Source organism: Portunus trituberculatus, chromosome 15, assembly GCF_017591435.1.
Source record: "Portunus trituberculatus isolate SZX2019 chromosome 15, ASM1759143v1, whole genome shotgun sequence".
Taxonomy (NCBI): Eukaryota; Metazoa; Arthropoda; class Malacostraca; order Decapoda; family Portunidae; genus Portunus; species Portunus trituberculatus.
The window spans coordinates 7,608,844-7,628,947 of record NC_059269.1 but is presented as its reverse complement, the minus strand read 5'-3'; the positions used below and the strand labels follow the sequence as shown (position 1 = coordinate 7,628,947).

The following is a 20,104-nucleotide window of genomic DNA, read 5'->3' as shown; positions in this document are numbered from 1 at the left end:
TAAGAGGCTTGCCCATTTGCCTCGCAGCTTACCGGGATTCAAACCCAGGCCTCTCGATTGAGAGTCGAGCGTGCTAACCACTACACGACGCGGTGTGTATGCCTCCCTCTAAGTGCTACAGGAGCAGATATTTTGTTACATTTCTTTTAGTATGCACAAGTATATTTATGAAGATTCTCATATTTGTTAAAGGATACTAGATTCAATGTGTGTACGTACATTTTATTATATTTTTTAACTATAAAAAACCTGTAGAAAGAAAGTTAGACACTCACAATAAAAAGAAGGGTATGTCTTACTTTAAGAGTAATGTTTGAACCTCCATTTTGAGCCTGGAGATCAAAATTCTTGAAGGTGGTATTTCATGAAAAAAAAAAAAAAAAAAAATTTTTTTGAACAATCAAAATAGGTATCTCTTACTGAAATAAAGCAAACAAATCAACAAATACAAACCAAATGAAATGTAACTAAAATCAATAATGAAGAGCTTCAGAGGCAGTATATACATCAACTTCCCTAGTAATTTGAAGTCACAGATTATAGGTGGTAAAAAGAATATGAAAATAAAAGCTAAACTTTTAGCTTTAAACCTTAGTGCTTCAGATATTTGCATCCATACTGTCATTCAGTGGCACTTAAATGTGATTTTTTACTGCTGATATTTATAGAATCAAATTAGGGAAACAAAGTGTGAACAGTAAGAATGTTTAGGTTTGTGATTATAAGTACTTACAAATCTGTACTACTTGACTGTCAATGTGACAGCTCACATACATTGGTGGTGTACATACTAGATATCTGAAACAGCTTCACAAGAACACTTCTGACTTTCTTGCACTATCATCATATAAAATACTGCAAGCTATTTATATAATATGCACTATGTTGTCATCTTTTAATATCACATGTGTAAAAGGAAATTTTTTTTATAAAATATGTGAATTTATTTTTTGGTCTTCCCTAATGCTAATTATTTTGTGTTGCAATCATACCTGATGAAGAGGTGTCCTAGACAGAAGATATAAGTAAATGAAAAGTTGTAGAATGTTCATAAGATTTTTGTAATACATACATATATCATGCCAGTTTTCCTGCTGAGATATCACTGAAAGCTGTATGATTACTATACTAGACATGATGACTTGCAGTGACAAAATAGGAGTGATTTTGTAGAGCTAGTAACATGAGACACCACCTTGAAGATTTTGTTATTTATTTATTTACAATTTATGATTTTTCAAAACATTTTCAAAAGTCTGCATACTATGAAAATCTGAAGAGAATCAGTGCACCTATACTCATCTGATGATTTCCTAAACCTAAAATCAACTGAGATTGAATTACCCACTTCTTGCACCGCATCATTACTTTTAACCCATACAGTGTCAGTTGATTTATAAATGTTTCACAAATCCCACAGCTGTCACTTCTTATATTTTCAGTGGTAAAAATGAAGTTTCTTTATTAATATATCTTGCATTATATTTACTCACCATTATGTTTTCTAAATTACTATTCTATCCTTATTTTTATCAATCACTTATTTAATTTTTTTGTTAGTTATTTTTTTCAAAGGGATGGGTGAGGGACTGTCTCTGTGATGTGGGGAAGTGGTAGTGAAAAAATGGGAAAAAAATAGTAAAGTAGACAGAGACATTCACATCATCATCAGAAGAGTATGCTGCTGCCTAACAATCAGGATCATCTACATCAGCCATACTCATGAGAGGGCTGGGGATGGGATGTGAGTTGTCACAGCTAATCTATTGTCAGAAAGCACTACCAATGCTTTAGTTCATGGGGGGCAAACCTCTTAGCATTACATACATAAGCTTGACAGTTAAATTACTTGCTTAAAAGGTGTGCAACTACCAAAAAGATTGGAATTTTTTAGTATATAATGTGATCCTGACACTGTTTGGGTTAAGAAGCTATTCAAACAGGTATAACATAGCCTGTAAAAACAAGCAAAAAAATAAATATAAAAGGAAAACAACCACCATAATCCCCACCAACACCAAAAAAATCTTTAAATGTAGAATCCATTCATCTACAACCATGAAAAGGTCTGAATATATGGAGTGACACCAGAACAACTCCAGTTGCATATCCTATTTAACTTTCACTTCAGGAAAACACTAATTGCTGTCTGCTTCTTTCATGGCAGCACTAATAACAAAGGTGCTTTCTTTACTAAAAAATCAACCTGAAGTATTCTTGGACAATGTCTGCTATTATACTTCCCTATGACATTCTCTTCACTGATCCCATAATCACCAACAAGGTGAGCTCCAATATAATCTCAATGGTCATGAGCCCCACTATCACAGTCAGTGCTTGTCATCTCTCCCATTCACTTCCAATACTGAAAGCAGAAGCGAGAGCAGCTCTTTGATGAGATCAAACAATTTAGGAATAAAAGCCAATGAAGATGAGAGTGCAGACATGCACACACACTAACGTAAATACATCTGACAATTTACCTTGTTATCAATACTGATTCTAGAGACAAGAGAGGGAAGCCTGACCATTTGAGATCACTTTGCCAATGACAAATTTGTTTAAAAGAGACCGAATTGAACCAATATTCTTGTATAAATAACACTGATATAAAAGTTGCATGTGATATCTAAGAATACTTTGAGTCGATTATACAACCACAAAAATGTACTTTTCCATCTTTAAACTTGAAGATATTTTGAACATTTATATAATATACACTGATAGATGGTAGCTGATAACTTCCTAATACTTTGTTATCTTTGTAAGGAGTACTATCACTCAGACAATAAGTGGTCAGTCTAAGTATTTTACATACATAAATTTCACATGTACTTAAAATGTCACACTCACCTTACTACTTATTCTATAACCTTTTTTTCTTTTTGGGTATAAAAGAATAATGCATCCATGTGATAGAAAATACACTGCATATTGTATATGTTCATGTATCATTAATCTTTTGATGTACACTACATCTGCTAAACCAGAGCATTTATTGGTATATGTAAATATATATACATGATATTCACATAAGTAAACAAACATGTATTGTGTAAGAATGGTGCATGCTACACAAGGTAAACACCTAAATTTCAATTTCAATACAAAAGCACTTCTTTTTTGCTGATGGTCACTAAAAACAAAACACAAAACAAAAATTCTTATCAAAATTTGTATTTTCAGCCTTGTTTACTAGTACAATTAAGCACCTCAATTAAAATATATGAATGAAAATAAGAATGGAATCTATGAATGCCAAAAGTTGGCACTTGATTTTTTTTACAAGAAATAATGGACTTAAGAAATGTCTATTACATTACTTCATTCCCGATGTATTAGTACAAATATTCCCAGCCCAGCCAATACTGCATACTGAAAAGATAAAGATACACAATTAGTGACAAGACCTTTTCAAAATGTACATGTGTGCATCTGATAATGTGGTTTTAATGAGAAGATTCCTGTGTCTTCCCTCTTGTGTCATCAAGAGGTTCAAGATGGTGGCATAGTGACAGCCAAATATAAGGATACAGCAGATAAACAAAATAATCCCTTACTACATCAGTATCCAGAAGCAGATAAACAAAATAATCCCTTACTACATCAGTATCCAGAGACAGTTAACCATTCATGTCTATCACCACATCAACACCACTGACAAGTTATCAATCAATGGAGTAAAAACTTTCAAGAGTGTCCCAACTACCATCAAATCTACAGAATGAACACCTTAACATGAATTTTCTCACATCATATACCATCAATCAAATGTCTTCCACACAGCTCTGTACTAATTGTGCACAGATCACTGTGGTAGAGTATCCTGTATCACCATTGTGGATACTGTATTATACTTGCAATGAATTTAAAATGATCTCATCAGTCAATCTTACCCTGATAAAATATTGTGTATAACATGAAATAACAACAATGCTCACAGATCTTACCTTGAACTTTGGATAATCATTCATGATGATAGTGACAATCCCAATGAATGGGACATAACCTCGTGCTCGTCCTACCACATCTTTCCGGTTTAACCACGCCTGGCCATTAGCATAAAGTCCGCGGTCATCCACATTGTTGTTGTCACCCTTGGTAAGGAACTTGACTGATCCATCTTCCCTGATGATTTGACAATATTGCTTAATTTCTATTATAACTGGAGAAAACACCCTGCATGCAATCATATTTTACTTCACTGTTTGAAAAAAATTATGATAATATACAAATATATATAAGGGAAATATTACTTATGGGGATACAATTTGCAAATCAAAGAACCAATGGATACACTGGGAGTATGAAGGAATAATTTTTAGAAATAAGGAGGACTGGAAACAAATGATAAAATACACAACATAAATAAAAGAAAAAAGCATTTGTGAAATATACTTTTTTTTTTTTTTAATACTAGATATGAAGTTAATTGTTCCTTGACAATAAAGTAAACCATTACAGCTAATGGTACAAAGTGTCAAAATGCATTGTGTAAAGAACAGGTTGTCATAACTTTGGGTAAGTTCAGAAATCCAGTCTTTCCCAAATAACAGTAGTGCTTTGCCTAAAATCCATAATGTATGTACTACCTAATTGGATCAACAGCTTAAACCACACCATTACATTCAAAACTCCTCATATTAGGAAAGGACCAATACAGGGATTCCTTCATCTTTTATAAGTTCTTCTTCCACAACTTGCTCATTCATTGTAATTGTGTTTTTCACTAAGCACTTACATAAAGATATGACAACAACCAATGATCAGGATTTAATGGAAATGTGTGACATCTATCTTTCAATGACCGCAGAAGGATACCTGACCAGCCTCCTCAGGTTACAATAGGTAAATGGTACAAGAGCTATATGTATATTTACCAGAGCTTTCTAAGCTAATGACTACACAGGTCTACTATAAATCAAATTAAAAATCAAGCACATATATATGTAACAAATACTAACTTCTCATGGACCTTCATGACACGGTGAACAATTGGTATGTCACGTCCCTCCACCTTGAAAACAACAATCTCCCCAGCACGGATGGGCTCCTGCTCGTAGTTGGTGAGGAAAAGAAGATCTCCTCGTTGAAAGGCTGGTTCCATACTCCCACTGTTGATATGGAAATTATATACATACTGTAGATGATGATAACAAAACCTTGATTTTTCAATATCTTAGCTAGCTATGAGGAGATACATAATTGTCAGTACTTAGGGAATTGAGAGTGAAAGGACTGGAATGGGAAAAGTTTGAGCTAGGGAAGAATCAAGGAGACGAGAGAGAGAGAGAGAGAGAGAGAGAGAGAGAGAGAGAGAGAGAGAGAGAGAGAGAGAGAGAGAGAGAGAGAGAGAGAAATATGCAAAACTGAGATTGTAAAAAAATCCAAAATGATTAAGTATTGAGAGTACATAAAGTGGCACAAGTTACTGAAGTACATAGTGCCTGGAAGATGTATGTGAAGAAAGACATTGTAGATTTACAGTGAAAACCTTGCAATACTATGAAATACATTCTCTTATAATTTTACTTTGAGAAAAATTACTTTAATCTTAAAAAATCAAATGAATATAGGAATGAATATGTAGAACCATTCAACCTTACCTGAGGACAACAACAATGGGACTTTCACTGCCAGTCACTACCATGAGACCCTTCCATATCATGAGTGCCGACGACACAATCATGGCAAAATTCAGCAACTGGTAGAACAGCTGCAATGGTTCAGTGATATTAAACTTTGCCAAATTAGAAATTAATGCATAGTGTAAAAATGTAATTATTCAAGTATTACAATAATCAATTAATGTAAGCAGAAGTGATGTGATTCAGTGAATTATGACAAAAATAAAACAAAATAATCATAAAGGTTCATGTAAAGCTACAATACAATACAGCTTAACACATACTAATGACATCATACATTACTATGAGTGGCAAATAATAACATAATATTGTAGATGAAAAAATCTCCATTAGCTTTTTGTATTAATACTTCAAAATGAAGTTGGGATTAGAAATACTCAAACTAGTGATATGTAAGACTGGAAAACAATATAAAAAACTTTTTGTACTGCAACTGTTGGAATCGTAATAAAAGCAGACTGATACTAGCATTAGACCAGATCAAAAATGACAGTAAAGGAAGTGAATACCAGTGAGTTTAGATACCAAAGAAAACCAAGAAAGAAGAGGTTAATTTGCAGTTTCACCACACCAATGAATCTTTGATGTGGCTTATGTTTTACTGGTGAGAAATGTAATGACTTGATTGATGTTATATATATATATATATATATATATATATATATATATATATATATATATATATATATATATATATATATATATATATATATATATATATATATATATATATATATATATATATATATATATATATATATATATATATATATATATATATATATATATATAAAATTTGTCGCAAATTAATATTTTTCGAGTTATGAGTGTTTTTCAACTCCTATTTATACCTACCTCTCATTCCCAAAGATCTTGGTGGACTGGTGGGATATTGGATTTTTTGGGTTGGGGAGCATTAAGTTGAGTAATGTGCATTGCAAAAGAGGTCGGAAATCAACAAAATCACATAAAAAAATCTCTTTGAAAGAATGTGATCAACAACAAGATGACACAAATGAGCAATTCTGAGTCAAACAAAGAGGAAATATCATGAAAAAATCAAGAATCTCACAAAAAAAATAATACAAATCTCATTTTTAAAAAGAGAAAACAACTTAACCAAAACGATGAAAAACACAATAATCAAACTGCAACACCCATCCATACACGACCAGGCAATACAAAATAATGTGGCTTTTGAATTACAACCACAGGCGTAACGCTCTCGTGAGAACCCATAACATCTGTGATAGTGAAGGCAATGACAGAAGGGCTGGGGAAGGGAAGGAGAGGACAGCGAAAGTGGCATGGGAAGGAATGGGGCAAAGCAAAGGTGATAGTGAAGGCGGTTAAATAGGCATACGATCAGATTGGATAGTGAAGGCGGTGCTGGAAGTGTTCGGGACAGAGCAAAGACCTCCAGACACTCAGCTCTCAACACCTGCTTCACTGGCTTTCCTTGAGTGATAAAGCCTTCAAAACTTACCTGACGCATGTTCATTCGTCTTAAATCGTCCAGAAAATCGAACTGCAACATTTTGCTGGTGTTTCGGGAACCGCAATATGTGAAGGCGAGTGCCGGGTTGACGTGCTGTTTACCTCCGCGGCGGCCACACTGACAACACAACACACTGCTCCTCACTTCACACTGCTATACCTTGCCTCACCAATACACTTCTCTACCTTCATACACTGCACTTTTATTTTATAGATTGTTTTGCATTGAAATAGGCAGTGGAGGGTAATTATATGAATGTCTATATTTTGATTTTTTTTAACACTATATAGTACGGTAGGTGTATATCACCATGTTAACATAGGAAGATAAACTTTAATTGATATAAAAGAAAAATAATTGGAGTGAAACTTTATTACCCTTATAGTAGAACAGTGATATTTTTATTGAACACAAAAGCAAACCTAATATGGGAAGGATATGATATAGGTAACAAAATCACAGGAAATATTACATTCGTATTGATAATCTGAAAAAAAATATACAATTTCATGTGATATAGGTGTAATATTTTAATTGAGATATGTCTTTATGATATAGCTATACTGTGCCACGATTTTCAAAACAGTCAAAATAATCTTAATTGTCATAGATACTTTTCCTTTACCGGTGAATTATATCCTTTTTTAAACTATTACGAATACACTCTCCAAAACGTTAATAACTTTCTCTGGTTTGTGATGAACAAATGTATTGCAGATAAATCACTTATTCATTTGACAATGCAGCCTACCTATCTGGAATGGAGTTTAGAGATGGAAATAGTAGGTAGGTAGATGTAAAAAATTCCACAAATACTGTTCCACTGTTGAAGAGCGAAAAATAGACTATGACAAAGGAAAAAAAACTAGTAACGAATAAAAGAAAGCAGTACAAGAGGCAATAAGAAAGAAATTAATGTAATAGGCGTCGCGATACAAACTAGCACAAAAAAAAAAAAAATAGAAAGAAGAGGATTGATCTATGTCTTCTAAGCTAAAGGGAGAAAATAACATGTGTGTTTTCTGCCTAACCACAGTAAAAAAGATATCTCACGTAACAGAGGGACTTCATTACTGTAGTTTAGGAAGAGCCGAATGTGTAAAAAGCGTCTCCTACAAAAGTGACGTGTGTGTCTCTCGTTGGTACACGCCTTCCAGCTGTTCCCCGTGACGCAACACAGTGGTCGTTGTGACGTGTGGCCTGTGTCGAGGTGTCCAGCATCAGTTCTCTCGTAGGATTTGTGCAGTAACATTGACAAGGATTAAGACTAACAGTGTGGAGGAGACGGGGATAATACAGGAGTTGCGTGTCGTTGTCTTGTTTGGCGTATCAGTGTCCTGTTGTGTGGGCCTCCTTTCTTGACCGGTTTGGTAAGTCCACGTCTGCATATTGCTTATTTTATATTTTTAAGTGAATTTTATGATGGTATTAGGTTATTCTGTTATTTTCAATGCTGTCTTTCATTTCAAAGTCTATTTAGTTGTGCACAAAGTAGACAGATCTGGTGGGGTTCCTTTCATGATTGGGTTCATGTATGTTGTTCACCCAGCTAAAGGAAAAATATATATATTAGTGGATATGTTTTGCTGGATAGTAATATCTTGCATTCATCCATGTTACACCATGTAAATCTATCATTACCTAATAGTTCTTTTCTTCATTAGTTATGACTTTTCACCCATAATGCTGATTATTTATACCAATGTTCAATATTTGGAATGGCTTTTATTAACTATTTTCATCCTGAATCTAAATATTATCCATCACTTTCTTGGGCACTGATACATTCTATCCAAATCTTTCTGTATATAACTGATTTAATCTGATAATAATACTGCTCTGGTAGATATGTGTGTGTTACCTGCAAATTTTAGGACATTAAAAACCTTTCTATTAAGGGCATTATTGATATATTTCATAGATATGAATAGGAAAGAAAAATTAACCTTAAAAATAGCAATCACTGTTGTACTCTTTTCCTTTTTCAGTTTATTTGCCTTGTTTGGGCTGAGGCTATATCATATGGCATATCAAATCTTGAGAAATTCGCCTTGGCTTTCATTGCAAAACTCAAATTGATGTGCGTGGGCCACATAATGCATGTCACTTTCCTTTCAGCAGTGGTAGGTTGGTGATTCAACACAAGACCCACCAAAGCACCTTACTTTACAATGTCACAGAAGTCTCTTCACAACGGCCTTCCTTTGTTTGGTAATATATGGAACACACACATTTAGTTTTGAAAGACCACATTATCTTCCATGTATTCTTATGAATCTGATTCATAATGCATAGTGCATTACATTTGGTGCATAACACATTTTTTTGCTTGGTTAGTGGCAGAAGGGATTCAAGTGTGGAAAGGAAAAAGTTAATCAAGTATGCACTGAGACTTCTGTGACACTATAAGTAAGGTGCTTTGGTGGGTCTTATGTTATGAGTCGCCAACACACTACTGCTTAGAGGTTAGTGGCATGCATCATGTGCCACATGCACATCAATTTCTGTCTTGTTATTTCTTGAATATTTGTTGGTTGTTGGCTAGTGATTGCCTATGGAAATGCCTCTGTTTTTCTTACGTTTTCTTCTCGCTTTTGTCTCTTTTATAGCATAAACCAGTACAAGGGTCCAAAGAGGAGTAGTATTGTGAGACATCTTTGTTTCATAGCTTTGATGAACTTACTGGAATAGCTCCTTCACTTAAAACAGTGACACAACATTTGAACATAGACTATTTATACGCAGTATGATTTTCACTCCCACACTAGGCCACCCCAACTCCGAAGATGATAGTGACTGAATGTGAATTATGTGTGTGTGTATGTAATTCACCACAGTTGTCTGTTCGTCATCCAGCCAGCCTATCCCTTACTGAAAGAGCTCAGAGGTCATACTGACTGATCTTCTGGTAGGACTGAGGTCACACCACACAGCAGGACAGTGAGGCCAGAACCTGTCAGGTTACATCCTGTACCTACTTACTGCTAGGTGAACAGGGGCTACACATTAAGAGGCTCTTCCATTTGCCTCGCTACACCCAGAACTCGAACCTGGCCCCTTTCGGTTGTGAGCTGAGTATGCTAACCACTACACTACCTGATGTGTGTGTGTGTGTGTGTGTGTGTGTGTGTGTGTGTGTGTGTGTGTGTGTGTGTGTGTGTGTGTGTGTGTGTGTGTGTAATTCACCTCGGTCGCCTGCTGGTCATCCAGCCAATCTTCCCCACTATGGAGCGAGCTCAGAGCTCATAGACCGATCTTCGGGTAGGACTGAGACCACAACATACTTCACACACCAGGAAAGTGAGGCCACAACCCCTCGAGTTACATCCCATACCTATTTACTGCTAGGTGAACAGGGGCCACACATTAAGAGGCTTGCCCATTTGCCTCGCCATCCCGGGACTCGAACCCGGCCCTCTCAGTTGTGAGTCGAACCTGCTAACCACTACACTATGCAGTGTGTGTATTTACCTAGTTGTATTTACCTACCTAGTTGTAGTTTTACAGGGCCTGGGCTTTATGCTCGTGTGGCCCTGTCTCCATATCTACACTTATCCAATCTTACTTTAAAAGTGTGCACACTCGTTGCAGACACTACTTCTTCATCTAAACTGTTCCACGTCTCAATACATCTCTGCAGGAAACTATATTTTTTAATATCTCTCAGACATCTTCCCTTTCTCAGCTTTTTACTATGCAATCTTGTGCTTGTGTGTGTGTGTGTGTGTGTGTGTGTATGTGTAACTATATTTTTAATATCTCTCAGACATCTTCCCTTTCTCAGCTTTTTACTATGCGATACATCTCTCAGACATCTTCCCTTCCTCAGTTTCTTGCTATGTGATCTTGTCCTTCGAATGTCATATTCTTCTCTCAGGATCAGTTTCTTATTGGCTATCCACTTTATCCATTCTGTTGATCAATTTATAAACCTGAATCCCCTCTCTCCCTTCTCTGTTCCAGGGTTGGTAGATCCATAGCCTTTAGTCTCTCCTCATATGCCATCCCTTCAAATTCTGGAACCATTCTTGTAGCCATTTTTTGTAGTCTCTCCAACTTCCTTATGTGTTTCTTTTTATGGGGGGTCCACACAACTCCTGCATATTCCAATCTGGATCTTATTATAGTACTTATTAATTTCTTCATTTCTTTGTCCATGTAGTGAAATGCTAATCCAATATTCCTTAGCAAATTATAATGTCTCTGAAAATTCTATCTATATGGCTTACCGGTTGAGTGTGTGTGTGTGTGTGTGTGTGTGTGTGTGTGTGTGTGTGTGTGTAATTCACTGTTTGATCTGCTGCAGTCTCTGACGAGACAACCAGACGTTACCCTACGGAACGAGCTCAGAGCTCATTGTTTCCGATCTTCGGATAGGCCTGAGACCAGGCACACACCACACACCAGGACAACAAGGTCACAACTCCTCGATTTACATCCCGTACCTACTCACTGCTAGGTGAACAGGGGCTACACGTGAAAGGAGACACACCCAAATATCTCCACCCGGCCGGGGAATCGAACCCTGGTCATCTGGCTTGTGAAGCCAGCGCTCTAACCACTGAGCTACCGGGCCGTGTGTGTGTGTGTGTGTGTGTGTGTGTGTGTGTGTGTGTGTGTGTGTGTTACTTTGTCTGGACCACCCTGTATGGCCAGCCTGGCCTTATTGATAGATATACCTTGTGTATTATTTTGTAGATTAGGTACTATTATCTTCATAGATGTTGTTTTAGCTAGACATGAGATGTGAAGTTTCCAGTTTAGATAAAAATTAAAGAACAGACTAAGAATGTTCATTGTTGAAAAGTTGTGTCATTGAGGAAGAGGGGGATAGTAATCTGGAAGGCTGCACTAAGTTAATACATGGAGGAATTAAGTTTTTGAGACACTGAAAAATACTAAGTTTACTCTATGCCAAATTTAGTATTGTTCAATGCCTCAAAATCTCAATTCCTTCATTTATCAATTCGGCCCAACCTTCCAGATAATGAACCCCTCTTCTTCAGTGACACTCTACTGCCTCCTGTCTTCTACATAAAACATCCTCGGTTTGTATATACTGTTTGAATGTATACATTATAAGGTGTAAACAAGAATTATCAATATAGAACAGGATAATACCATGACTGTGGCACAAAGATGTCTAAAACCAAACAGTAATTCTTTATTCATATTTTGTACCATTATTTCTTTCAGCTAAAGGCCAAGGAAAACATGAAGAGAAATGTGTGCCTTGTGTTGACTGTGGTGGTAGTGGTAGTAGCCATGATCAGTGATGCAGTGAGCCAGAAACAAGATGACAGACTGGTGGCATTAGACCCGGATGACGACCAGGATGATGAGCTGACACTGACTAATGAAGCAACAACAGATGAATCCCATGATGATACAAAATCCTTTATTCCAACAGATAAATGGCAGACTATTGAACCAGGTAGGGTATGCTGTATTGTAGTGAATTTTTTTTTTTCTCTATTCATATCAATGTTGTGCAATTCTACTCCTAAAATTTGTGTTGATTAGTTGTTTTAATTTTAGAAGGCACTGTTCTTCCTCCATTTAGGTCAGTTTCTAGTGTTTCAGTTCCCCCTATACTATGAACACATGATTATATTTTGAAGCTCCTCCAAATATGTTAACACTATGCCATTATTTGCATCATTCCTTCATTTACATTACTTAGTGGTAATTTTTCATCAATGCCATTTGCTCTTTTGCCTAGAACCTTGATGATTGTCACATCCTTACACAATTTACTGCTGGCAAGTAGTGTTATTCATATTTATCTTTAACCTAACTATAATAGTATTATTCTAAAACATATTTCAGGGTGTGTTGCATATCTGATCATGTAATTTCTTGTGTATCTGGAAATGATGTGCACCATATGGTTATTGAAAATTAGACCTTAGTGTGGTTTCTTTTATTTTTAAATACTTTTCCAACTAAGGGTGTTCCTTTAGGGATGGATAATCAGTGCCATTGTATCATTGATTTGTTTAATTTCCTTAACTCGGTTTGTAATGTTCATCCGTGTTTGTTACTATGTAATTGAATTATAGTTTTGCTTTTGATCACAATTGATAAGTCCTCTTTTCCTCTTCCAATAGGCCAGGCAATTCCTCCTGGGCTCCATATACGTATGAATCTCCAGACTGGTGTGAAGGAAGCCAAATTGTTGGATGATGAGGATGAAACCAAGGACAATCATGCATCTCAAGTAATGGAGAACCCTGAACCTGCAAACATGAACAAAGCAATCATTTCAGTGGAGAAAAATGATTCAGAAGATGAAGAAGAAACAAATCCAAAGGCAGCTTTGATGAGGGACAACATAATTGAAGCTCTAAAACAAATTAAAAGTGAGGATGGGCTTAATTCAAAGGTTCGTCATTTGTTATTTCTTACCAATTAATTTTAGACCTTAAAGGGCTTTTAATGTTGGAAATGGAAGCCTGCATTGAATCACAGTTGAGCATCCTTGCTGGTTAAAATGTTAATACATACACATGACCCATTTAATCTAAAAGATGAATTCATTAACCTGTCAAATCCTGGAAGGTCTAAGTAGATGAATATTTTAACAAAGTTATCCTAAACCTATGCACATCCTTTTTTCAGGATTGTTGATTATACATAAATTGTAAAACTTATAATGCATTTAATCTCAGTTCTTAACTAACCAGGAGGTATTACAATCTTTTTAATTGTTCACTCTCTGTCAAATCCTTGCATCAATTATCTCTTACTTTTCAAACTGTATTACCTGATTATGGTGATTATTTTTATATCTTGAAACTTGGAACCTGATTGATGCTGAATGTAAATCATATATTTACAAAAAGACTAATTGGGGTCATGGAGGCAAGGCAAATATACAAGTATTTAGTAGGGCATAACTCCAAGTGTCTCTTCTTCAAACAAGCTCTGATGTACCATGATGTGTATCCTGCAGTTGTGGGAGCATTGTTTGGTGTAGTGTTGGTTCATTGTTATAATTTACATTGCCAGAGATTGCTTTGTATTTATAGCACATGTATAAATGTAAATGGTATACCATATAAGTGATTTCATCTAGTGATTAATTATAAAAGTATATAATTTTAATTTTCAACCATTAATATGATGCTCTTTATACATTATATTCCAGGAAAGTATTGAAAATTCAGAGAAAAGAAAGAAGAACTTACGTTCCTATGAAGAACTGAAGGAAAATTTTGATGCTTTGAATATTAAGGTTGAAACAGATGTGGAGATACTCACGAATTTAATGAATCGTTATAAGAATGCCAAGTCAGATGAAGAGCATGCCACCCTATTGGAGGACATGGAATACTTAGTTCATCAATTTGACAATGCGATCACCTTTGTTGATATGGGTAAGCTTAGTGAATTTCTTAAGTAAAGGATCAAAGTAGATGTATTTATTTATTTACATTTATTCATTAATTTGTTTTGAGCACAGTATGTTAAGTGACTAGTTTAGATGTCGGTTCATACTACAGATCTAGACAACTCTGGTTGGGTTTAGAGAAAGTTGAGCACCTGTATAATTGGTTCCATACAATGCCTTACCTCAATCACTCTGTTCTTGTAAAGTCAAAATTCTATTAAAAAAAGCAGTGTATAAAGAAACAGTTTAGAAAATTAAGGTTAGTTAAAATACCCATGTTCTGTATTAAATATTTTTGGGATAGACAAAAAGGAAATAGCAGTGCATATAGGTATGTGTTTAAAGGGAAAATGAGTGTGGAAGTTTCAGTAAGTATCTTAGGATATCATAGGTCTAGGATAATATCCTAAATCTAAAAGATGGAGATGGTTCAGTATGTTAGAGAAACAAAATGAGTTTGTGTGGGTGTGTGTATTTACCTAGTTGTATTGTACAGGGTTTGAGCGGGCCTCATAGTGTCCCATCTCCATGTCTCCTTTGTGTTAGGACATAAGAGTGAAAGAAGCATAACCATATAAATGTTAGAAAAAGAAGATGCATATAGGAATGACTGTAGCATAACCAGTGGGATCAAAATTATGTGTGAAGTAGGATTGTAAAATTGCCACCCATAGTAATTTTGGCAAAGGATTAACAATATGGGATACTTTCTCATATCTCATGTCAGCCTGTACTTCCTTATTATAAAAGATTGAAGTATTTATATAGTTATCTTGAAACAGATGGACTGCAGCAGATAGTGTTGCCAGCAATGAACTCAACAAGCAACATTAAAAAAAAGGGATCATTGCACCTGCTTGGTTCAGCAGTCCAGAGCAATCCAAAGGTCCAAATCGCTGCTGTGGAAGCTGGCCTTGTTGAGTCACTCATCAGGATTGTAGCGTATGAATCTCAGGTAAGATGTCCCAGAATTTTCCCTCAATTTTTTATAACTTAATTTAGTATTCAAACATTTGCTTGGTTGTAATAACCAATAATTGTCAAACATGATATTATGTGTTTCAAAATGCATTTCCAGGTGGATGTGGCTCGAAAGGCAGTTTTTGCACTTTCCTGCCTAGTAAGAGGATTTCCTTATGGGCAACAAGTGCTGGCTCAGAATGGAGGCCTAGAAGTGTTGCGGAAAGTTTTTGACAAGGGAGACTTTCAGACCTTGCCACTCCAGCTGAAGGTGAGTTTTTAAGAATAAGCTGTGTCTTGAAGTATCCCTTTACCAACTTCAAATTATTTCTTGGTAACTAATTACTAGCATTATGATTAAACTAACTTTTATTGTTTAAAAATTTTCAACATATTTTCTTTCCATATTAAGGCATGTGTATGTGTGTTCTGTGGTGGTGGTGGTGATGGTTGGACTTGGCTTGTACTGATGAACAGAAAGAGAGGTACATGGAAGGGTGTGGGAGGAGAGAGAGAGAGAGAGAGAGAGAGATAATTTGATTGGGAAAAGATTTATCCACCAAAAAGAATTGTTTGTGTGAAGATGGAGAGAGGAGAGTAAGACTAATTGATGTATGTACTCGTAATTCCTCTCCTAAGTTCATAATGAGTAGTATGTTACTCATATTTATTGATTTATATCTCTCATATACAGGTGGTGGCACTTCTCCATGATTTGTTGATGGAACGTGAAGAAGCAGAAGGAGAAAGACTGCACCAGCTACAGCAGTTTAAACTGGATGAGCAGCTAGCATCTGGAGGGTGGTGTCCTGTGGTTTCCTCTCTTTTAACAGTGGCATCATTTGACCGACGAGACCGCCGCTATGATATGGGTGCTGCTCTCAAGAATGAGATGCCCCTTAGACCTGATCATGACACAGTGAGTTGCAGTTGTGTTGGATGAAATTGTACTTTTTTCAATTAATAATTTTTGGTGCACATTGACTGTTTTAAGATTTCAAAGGAAATTTCTGTAGATGTTTGACCATTTCATTTGTGCCTTTTTCAGGTTGACAAAGTAGTTTCTGCAATGAGCAGCATGGTGGAAGTATGCCGTAACCAGTTCTTTGACACTCTTCCACTTCTTCGCAACCTGGCACACACTTATGATGATTTGGCCTACAAAGAACAGTTCCAAGACAATGATGATGGAGGTCATGCCTTGTTTAAGGGTCTAGCAGATACAATTCAAAGACTGGTGAGGAATATTGGTTTAAAAAGTGAATTGTAATATTGTAGCACATTATTCATCATCATTAATCATGATATAGTGAGTAGCATTCTTTCTGTCAAACTCATTTAGCTAGTCTTATTTGGATTTGAGTCCTAGCAAATAATGGTAATTTGGCTGTTTAAATCCAGCCATACATCATCTTTTTTTACCCTGACCAGTAAATAATTACTTACGATTGCATATAGTTTTAATGTGGATGTAGGTAAATCTTCCATGTTTTGTTGTATGTGACTAGTCCATCTTAAACCTTATGATCATCATGATATTAGTAATTGATCTGTAACATTTGTATTTTCTCACCACCATTATACATCCATACTACTTAATCTTCACTTTCATACTTGGCTATGAGTATTTTGTGGAATATTTATTGCTACTTTTGTGTGATGAAAAGTTGCTATGTAAGTGTTTTTAATTACTTTTTCCTAGTATTTTTTTTGTTCATTATTATTGAATAGTATTTATTATTGTTGTGATATCTTGTGTTGTGTTTGGTGAAATCCATCATGATTGCACAATCAGCATAAGTGGGTGTTATCGCAGTAACAATATCAGGTTATTGGTCGTCCAATAATAATGTTTCTCATATCAGTCAATCGTTATTGCCAATACTTTTGGTTTCAAACTAACAATAATTGATACTTTTAGTTTTTGGAACATGATAGATTTATACACAATTATCAATTATTGGTCATTGTGTATCAGATAATCGTTATCAATTTATCAGTTATTGTGATTTTTTTTATTTATTTTATTTATTTTTTTTTTTCCTCGCCTAGCTATGGCAAGCAGTATGTTTCATATTAATTGTACCCTGAATTAATTGACTTCAGAAGTAAAAGGAATTTAGGAAATACTAAATTCAGTCTTCTACATATTCATCTATATATTTATTTATCTTTGTACCATGCTCACACATACACACATTATTTACACTCTTTCTAATTATAAATTCATAAAAATTTACACAGATTGGTAAAGTGTATTACATTTATTCTCTTAATACAGTTAGTATCATCTTATACACATGGCATGTAAACTTAAAATATACAGGTGTGCTGTGCTCATTCATGAACCTAGGTTTGGTAGCATCACCTTTTTGCCATACCATGTTTCATGTAGTACAACATTCAAGAAGAGCAATTCATAAGTATCTGCTCTAAAAAAAATATGATAAATGACAACATCAAAAGGTAGCTTTATCGTAATGGAGTTGTTTTGATAAGAATATAATAAAGTACATTTGGTTTAAATTCATTATGATATGTATGTCATTGTAGGAGAAGATTCAATAATGTGAATGTGAGTCAAGATTTTGCTTTTTGAAAAATGTTAAATATTTGTGTTTTTACTAAGGATATTTTACATAGTAAGGATTGTCTCCTGGTTTTGGTATGGAGCTTTTTCAGTTTTTCATTTCATTTCATTCATTCTTTTTCTTTGAGTTTATAAAGTTTTCTTAGAGAAGTGGGTGATTACAGAACACATGATGTATAATTTTTCATCAATATTCATAACTTCTTCACACTTGTTTCTCCCTTGCAATCAGTTTTGTGCTATAACCAGCCATAGATGGAATGTATGGTAAATATTGTTGATCTGCTCCTGTGTGAGTCATAGCAAACATCTTATCACCACATTAATGAAATAAAACATAGTACAATGCAATGCTCAATTTTAGAAAAAATCATATAGCTAGACCGTAAAAGAATATGATACACTCGTCATGCTTCTTTCAGTGCTGATCCTCTGTACCCGCACTCAAGCAGAGCTCAGTGTACGAGTTAATTAATGTGCAGGCAACCCCCGCTTAATGAAGGTTCACACAATGAAATTTCGCCACAACAAAAGTTTCATTTTAATACCATCTGCTCGTTTAATGAACACCAAACTCGCTTTAATGAAGTTTTATCCAGGTAATTTTTTCCAAGTCTGAAAACCCTGCCTTATCAGGCAAGCCGACAGGCTTTTGAATACACCAGCGCTTCTCGTGGACAACATGCGCACCACTCACTGCCTCTGTTCAAAACAATAACAGCGTCAACAGCAGCTCATCTTCTCGTGCTCAGTTTAGCACCAAAACGCCCTGCAATGTCGCCTAGCGTTGCTACGAAGACCAGGAAGTCTCTTACTCTCGAAGTGAAGCTGGATATTATTCACAGACACGAGAGGCGAGAAAACTAATAGCATTGCTTGCCACCATCTTGACTCCATCTACTGTCTCTACTATTTTCAAGTCGGCAGACTCTATTAAGAAGGCTGGTGAGACTGTATCTTCCTTGCAAGCTTAAAGAACCACCTGAACATGTGACTACAATGGATAAAATGGAAAGCCTTGTGGAAATGTGGTACACAAGTTTTGTATGTGATACAATGATGCGCCCTTTGTTTACATTTCACAGGTTGCCGGTTAGCGTCTTTCCCTTTTCACTCTCCCTCCCTTCATAAATTCAAGATCATCATCATTATAAAGTTACTTACATACATACATTAGTGTACATTATAATGACTTAAACTGCCTAAATGCTTAACTTCATAATTTTTACTTTCATTAAACCTTTCACTGTATGTACTATGATGCACTCTCGCTTTGTTTACTCTCAATGGAAGTTCAAGTCAGGGTTAAACTTGTTATAATCGGTTCGCTTAACGAAGTTTTGCTTAAAGGTTTTTTTTAGGAACGTAATCCCTTCGTTAAGTGGAGGTTGCCTGTATGTGAAAAATTGAATTTTTGCTACACATAGGTGAAAGATGAAGTTCTTAGAGTAGGAGAAGTGAAGTCCATTATATCAATTCAGCAGTGTTAGATTGTGCTGCATCAATTTACCTGTGATTATCCTACAAGGAGATAGCCAATGCTGAAGAACCTATATACCTCTCCCTTTCTGTCCTTGTTCAAGTCAAGCTTTTCTCTTGCATGTACTCTTTGCCCTATCATTATCATCTTCTAAGTGGCCTTCCATTCTTTCTGTGGTCTTCAGTATCCTCCAATTTTCTATCAGTGTCCTGTCCATAAACCATAGCATTAAATAAATCAGTACAGCAGGAAAATGTTCTGTCATGTTGGATGGAAAAGTTTTCCAAAACTGAATAGTTGAACATTTAGTATTGACAATTTAGAATGTCATGTTCTTAGTTATGAAAAATGGGATATTATTGTCTCAGATTTTTCAATGCTTAGCATTTAACTCTATACTGTGTATATGTACTAGTATAATAAGTAACAGAACATGTGTTATATCTTATGGAAATTAAGGTAAAGACACAATAAAAATAGATTACAGGTGTTTTGTGAACCTGTAATTCACCTCAAAAGCTTAAAGTTAAATGAC

The 20,104-nt window shown here is 35.4% G+C and overlaps 2 protein-coding genes across 2 annotated transcripts; one reads left to right on the top strand and one right to left on the bottom strand.

Annotated features, from left to right (window-relative positions):
• Positions 1–206: 206 nt before the first annotated feature.
• Positions 207–7,293, bottom strand: LOC123504279 (signal peptidase complex catalytic subunit SEC11A-like). The gene is made up of 5 exons (XM_045254687.1): positions 7,135–7,293; positions 5,607–5,716; positions 4,965–5,114; positions 3,951–4,128; positions 207–3,375 (listed from the first exon to the last, which is right to left on the bottom strand). Exons 1-5 carry the CDS (start codon positions 7,183–7,185, stop codon positions 3,325–3,327), a joined length of 540 nt encoding a protein of 179 aa, XP_045110622.1. The 5' UTR covers positions 7,186–7,293; the 3' UTR covers positions 207–3,324.
• A 368-nt stretch (positions 7,294–7,661) lies between these two features.
• On the top strand, positions 7,662–18,440 carry LOC123504277 (nucleotide exchange factor SIL1-like). The gene is made up of 8 exons (XM_045254685.1): positions 7,662–8,516; positions 12,343–12,580; positions 13,257–13,531; positions 14,297–14,525; positions 15,322–15,494; positions 15,618–15,770; positions 16,194–16,418; positions 16,548–18,440. The coding sequence occupies exons 2-8, from the start codon at positions 12,361–12,363 to the stop codon at positions 16,767–16,769; spliced, it is 1,497 nt and encodes a 498-aa protein (XP_045110620.1). The 5' UTR covers positions 7,662–8,516; positions 12,343–12,360; the 3' UTR covers positions 16,770–18,440.
• The last annotated feature ends 1,664 nt before the right edge of the window (positions 18,441–20,104 follow it).

Coding starts and splice junctions, on each gene's coding strand:
- LOC123504279 (XM_045254687.1), bottom strand. CDS start 7,185: ATGTTGCAGTTCGATTTTCTGGACGATTTAAGACGAATGAACATGCGT. Junction 5,115..5,606: donor CCCATTGTTGTTGTCCTCAG/GTAAGGTTGAAT, acceptor CCATATCAACAG/TGGGAGTATGGAACCAGCCT. Junction 3,376..3,950: donor ATGATTATCCAAAGTTCAAG/GTAAGATCTGTG, acceptor TTATCTTTTCAG/TATGCAGTATTGGCTGGGCT.
- LOC123504277 (XM_045254685.1), top strand. CDS start 12,361: ATGAAGAGAAATGTGTGCCTTGTGTTGACTGTGGTGGTAGTGGTAGTA. Junction 12,581..13,256: donor ATGGCAGACTATTGAACCAG/GTAGGGTATGCT, acceptor CTCTTCCAATAG/GCCAGGCAATTCCTCCTGGG. Junction 15,771..16,193: donor CCTTGCCACTCCAGCTGAAG/GTGAGTTTTTAA, acceptor TCTCATATACAG/GTGGTGGCACTTCTCCATGA.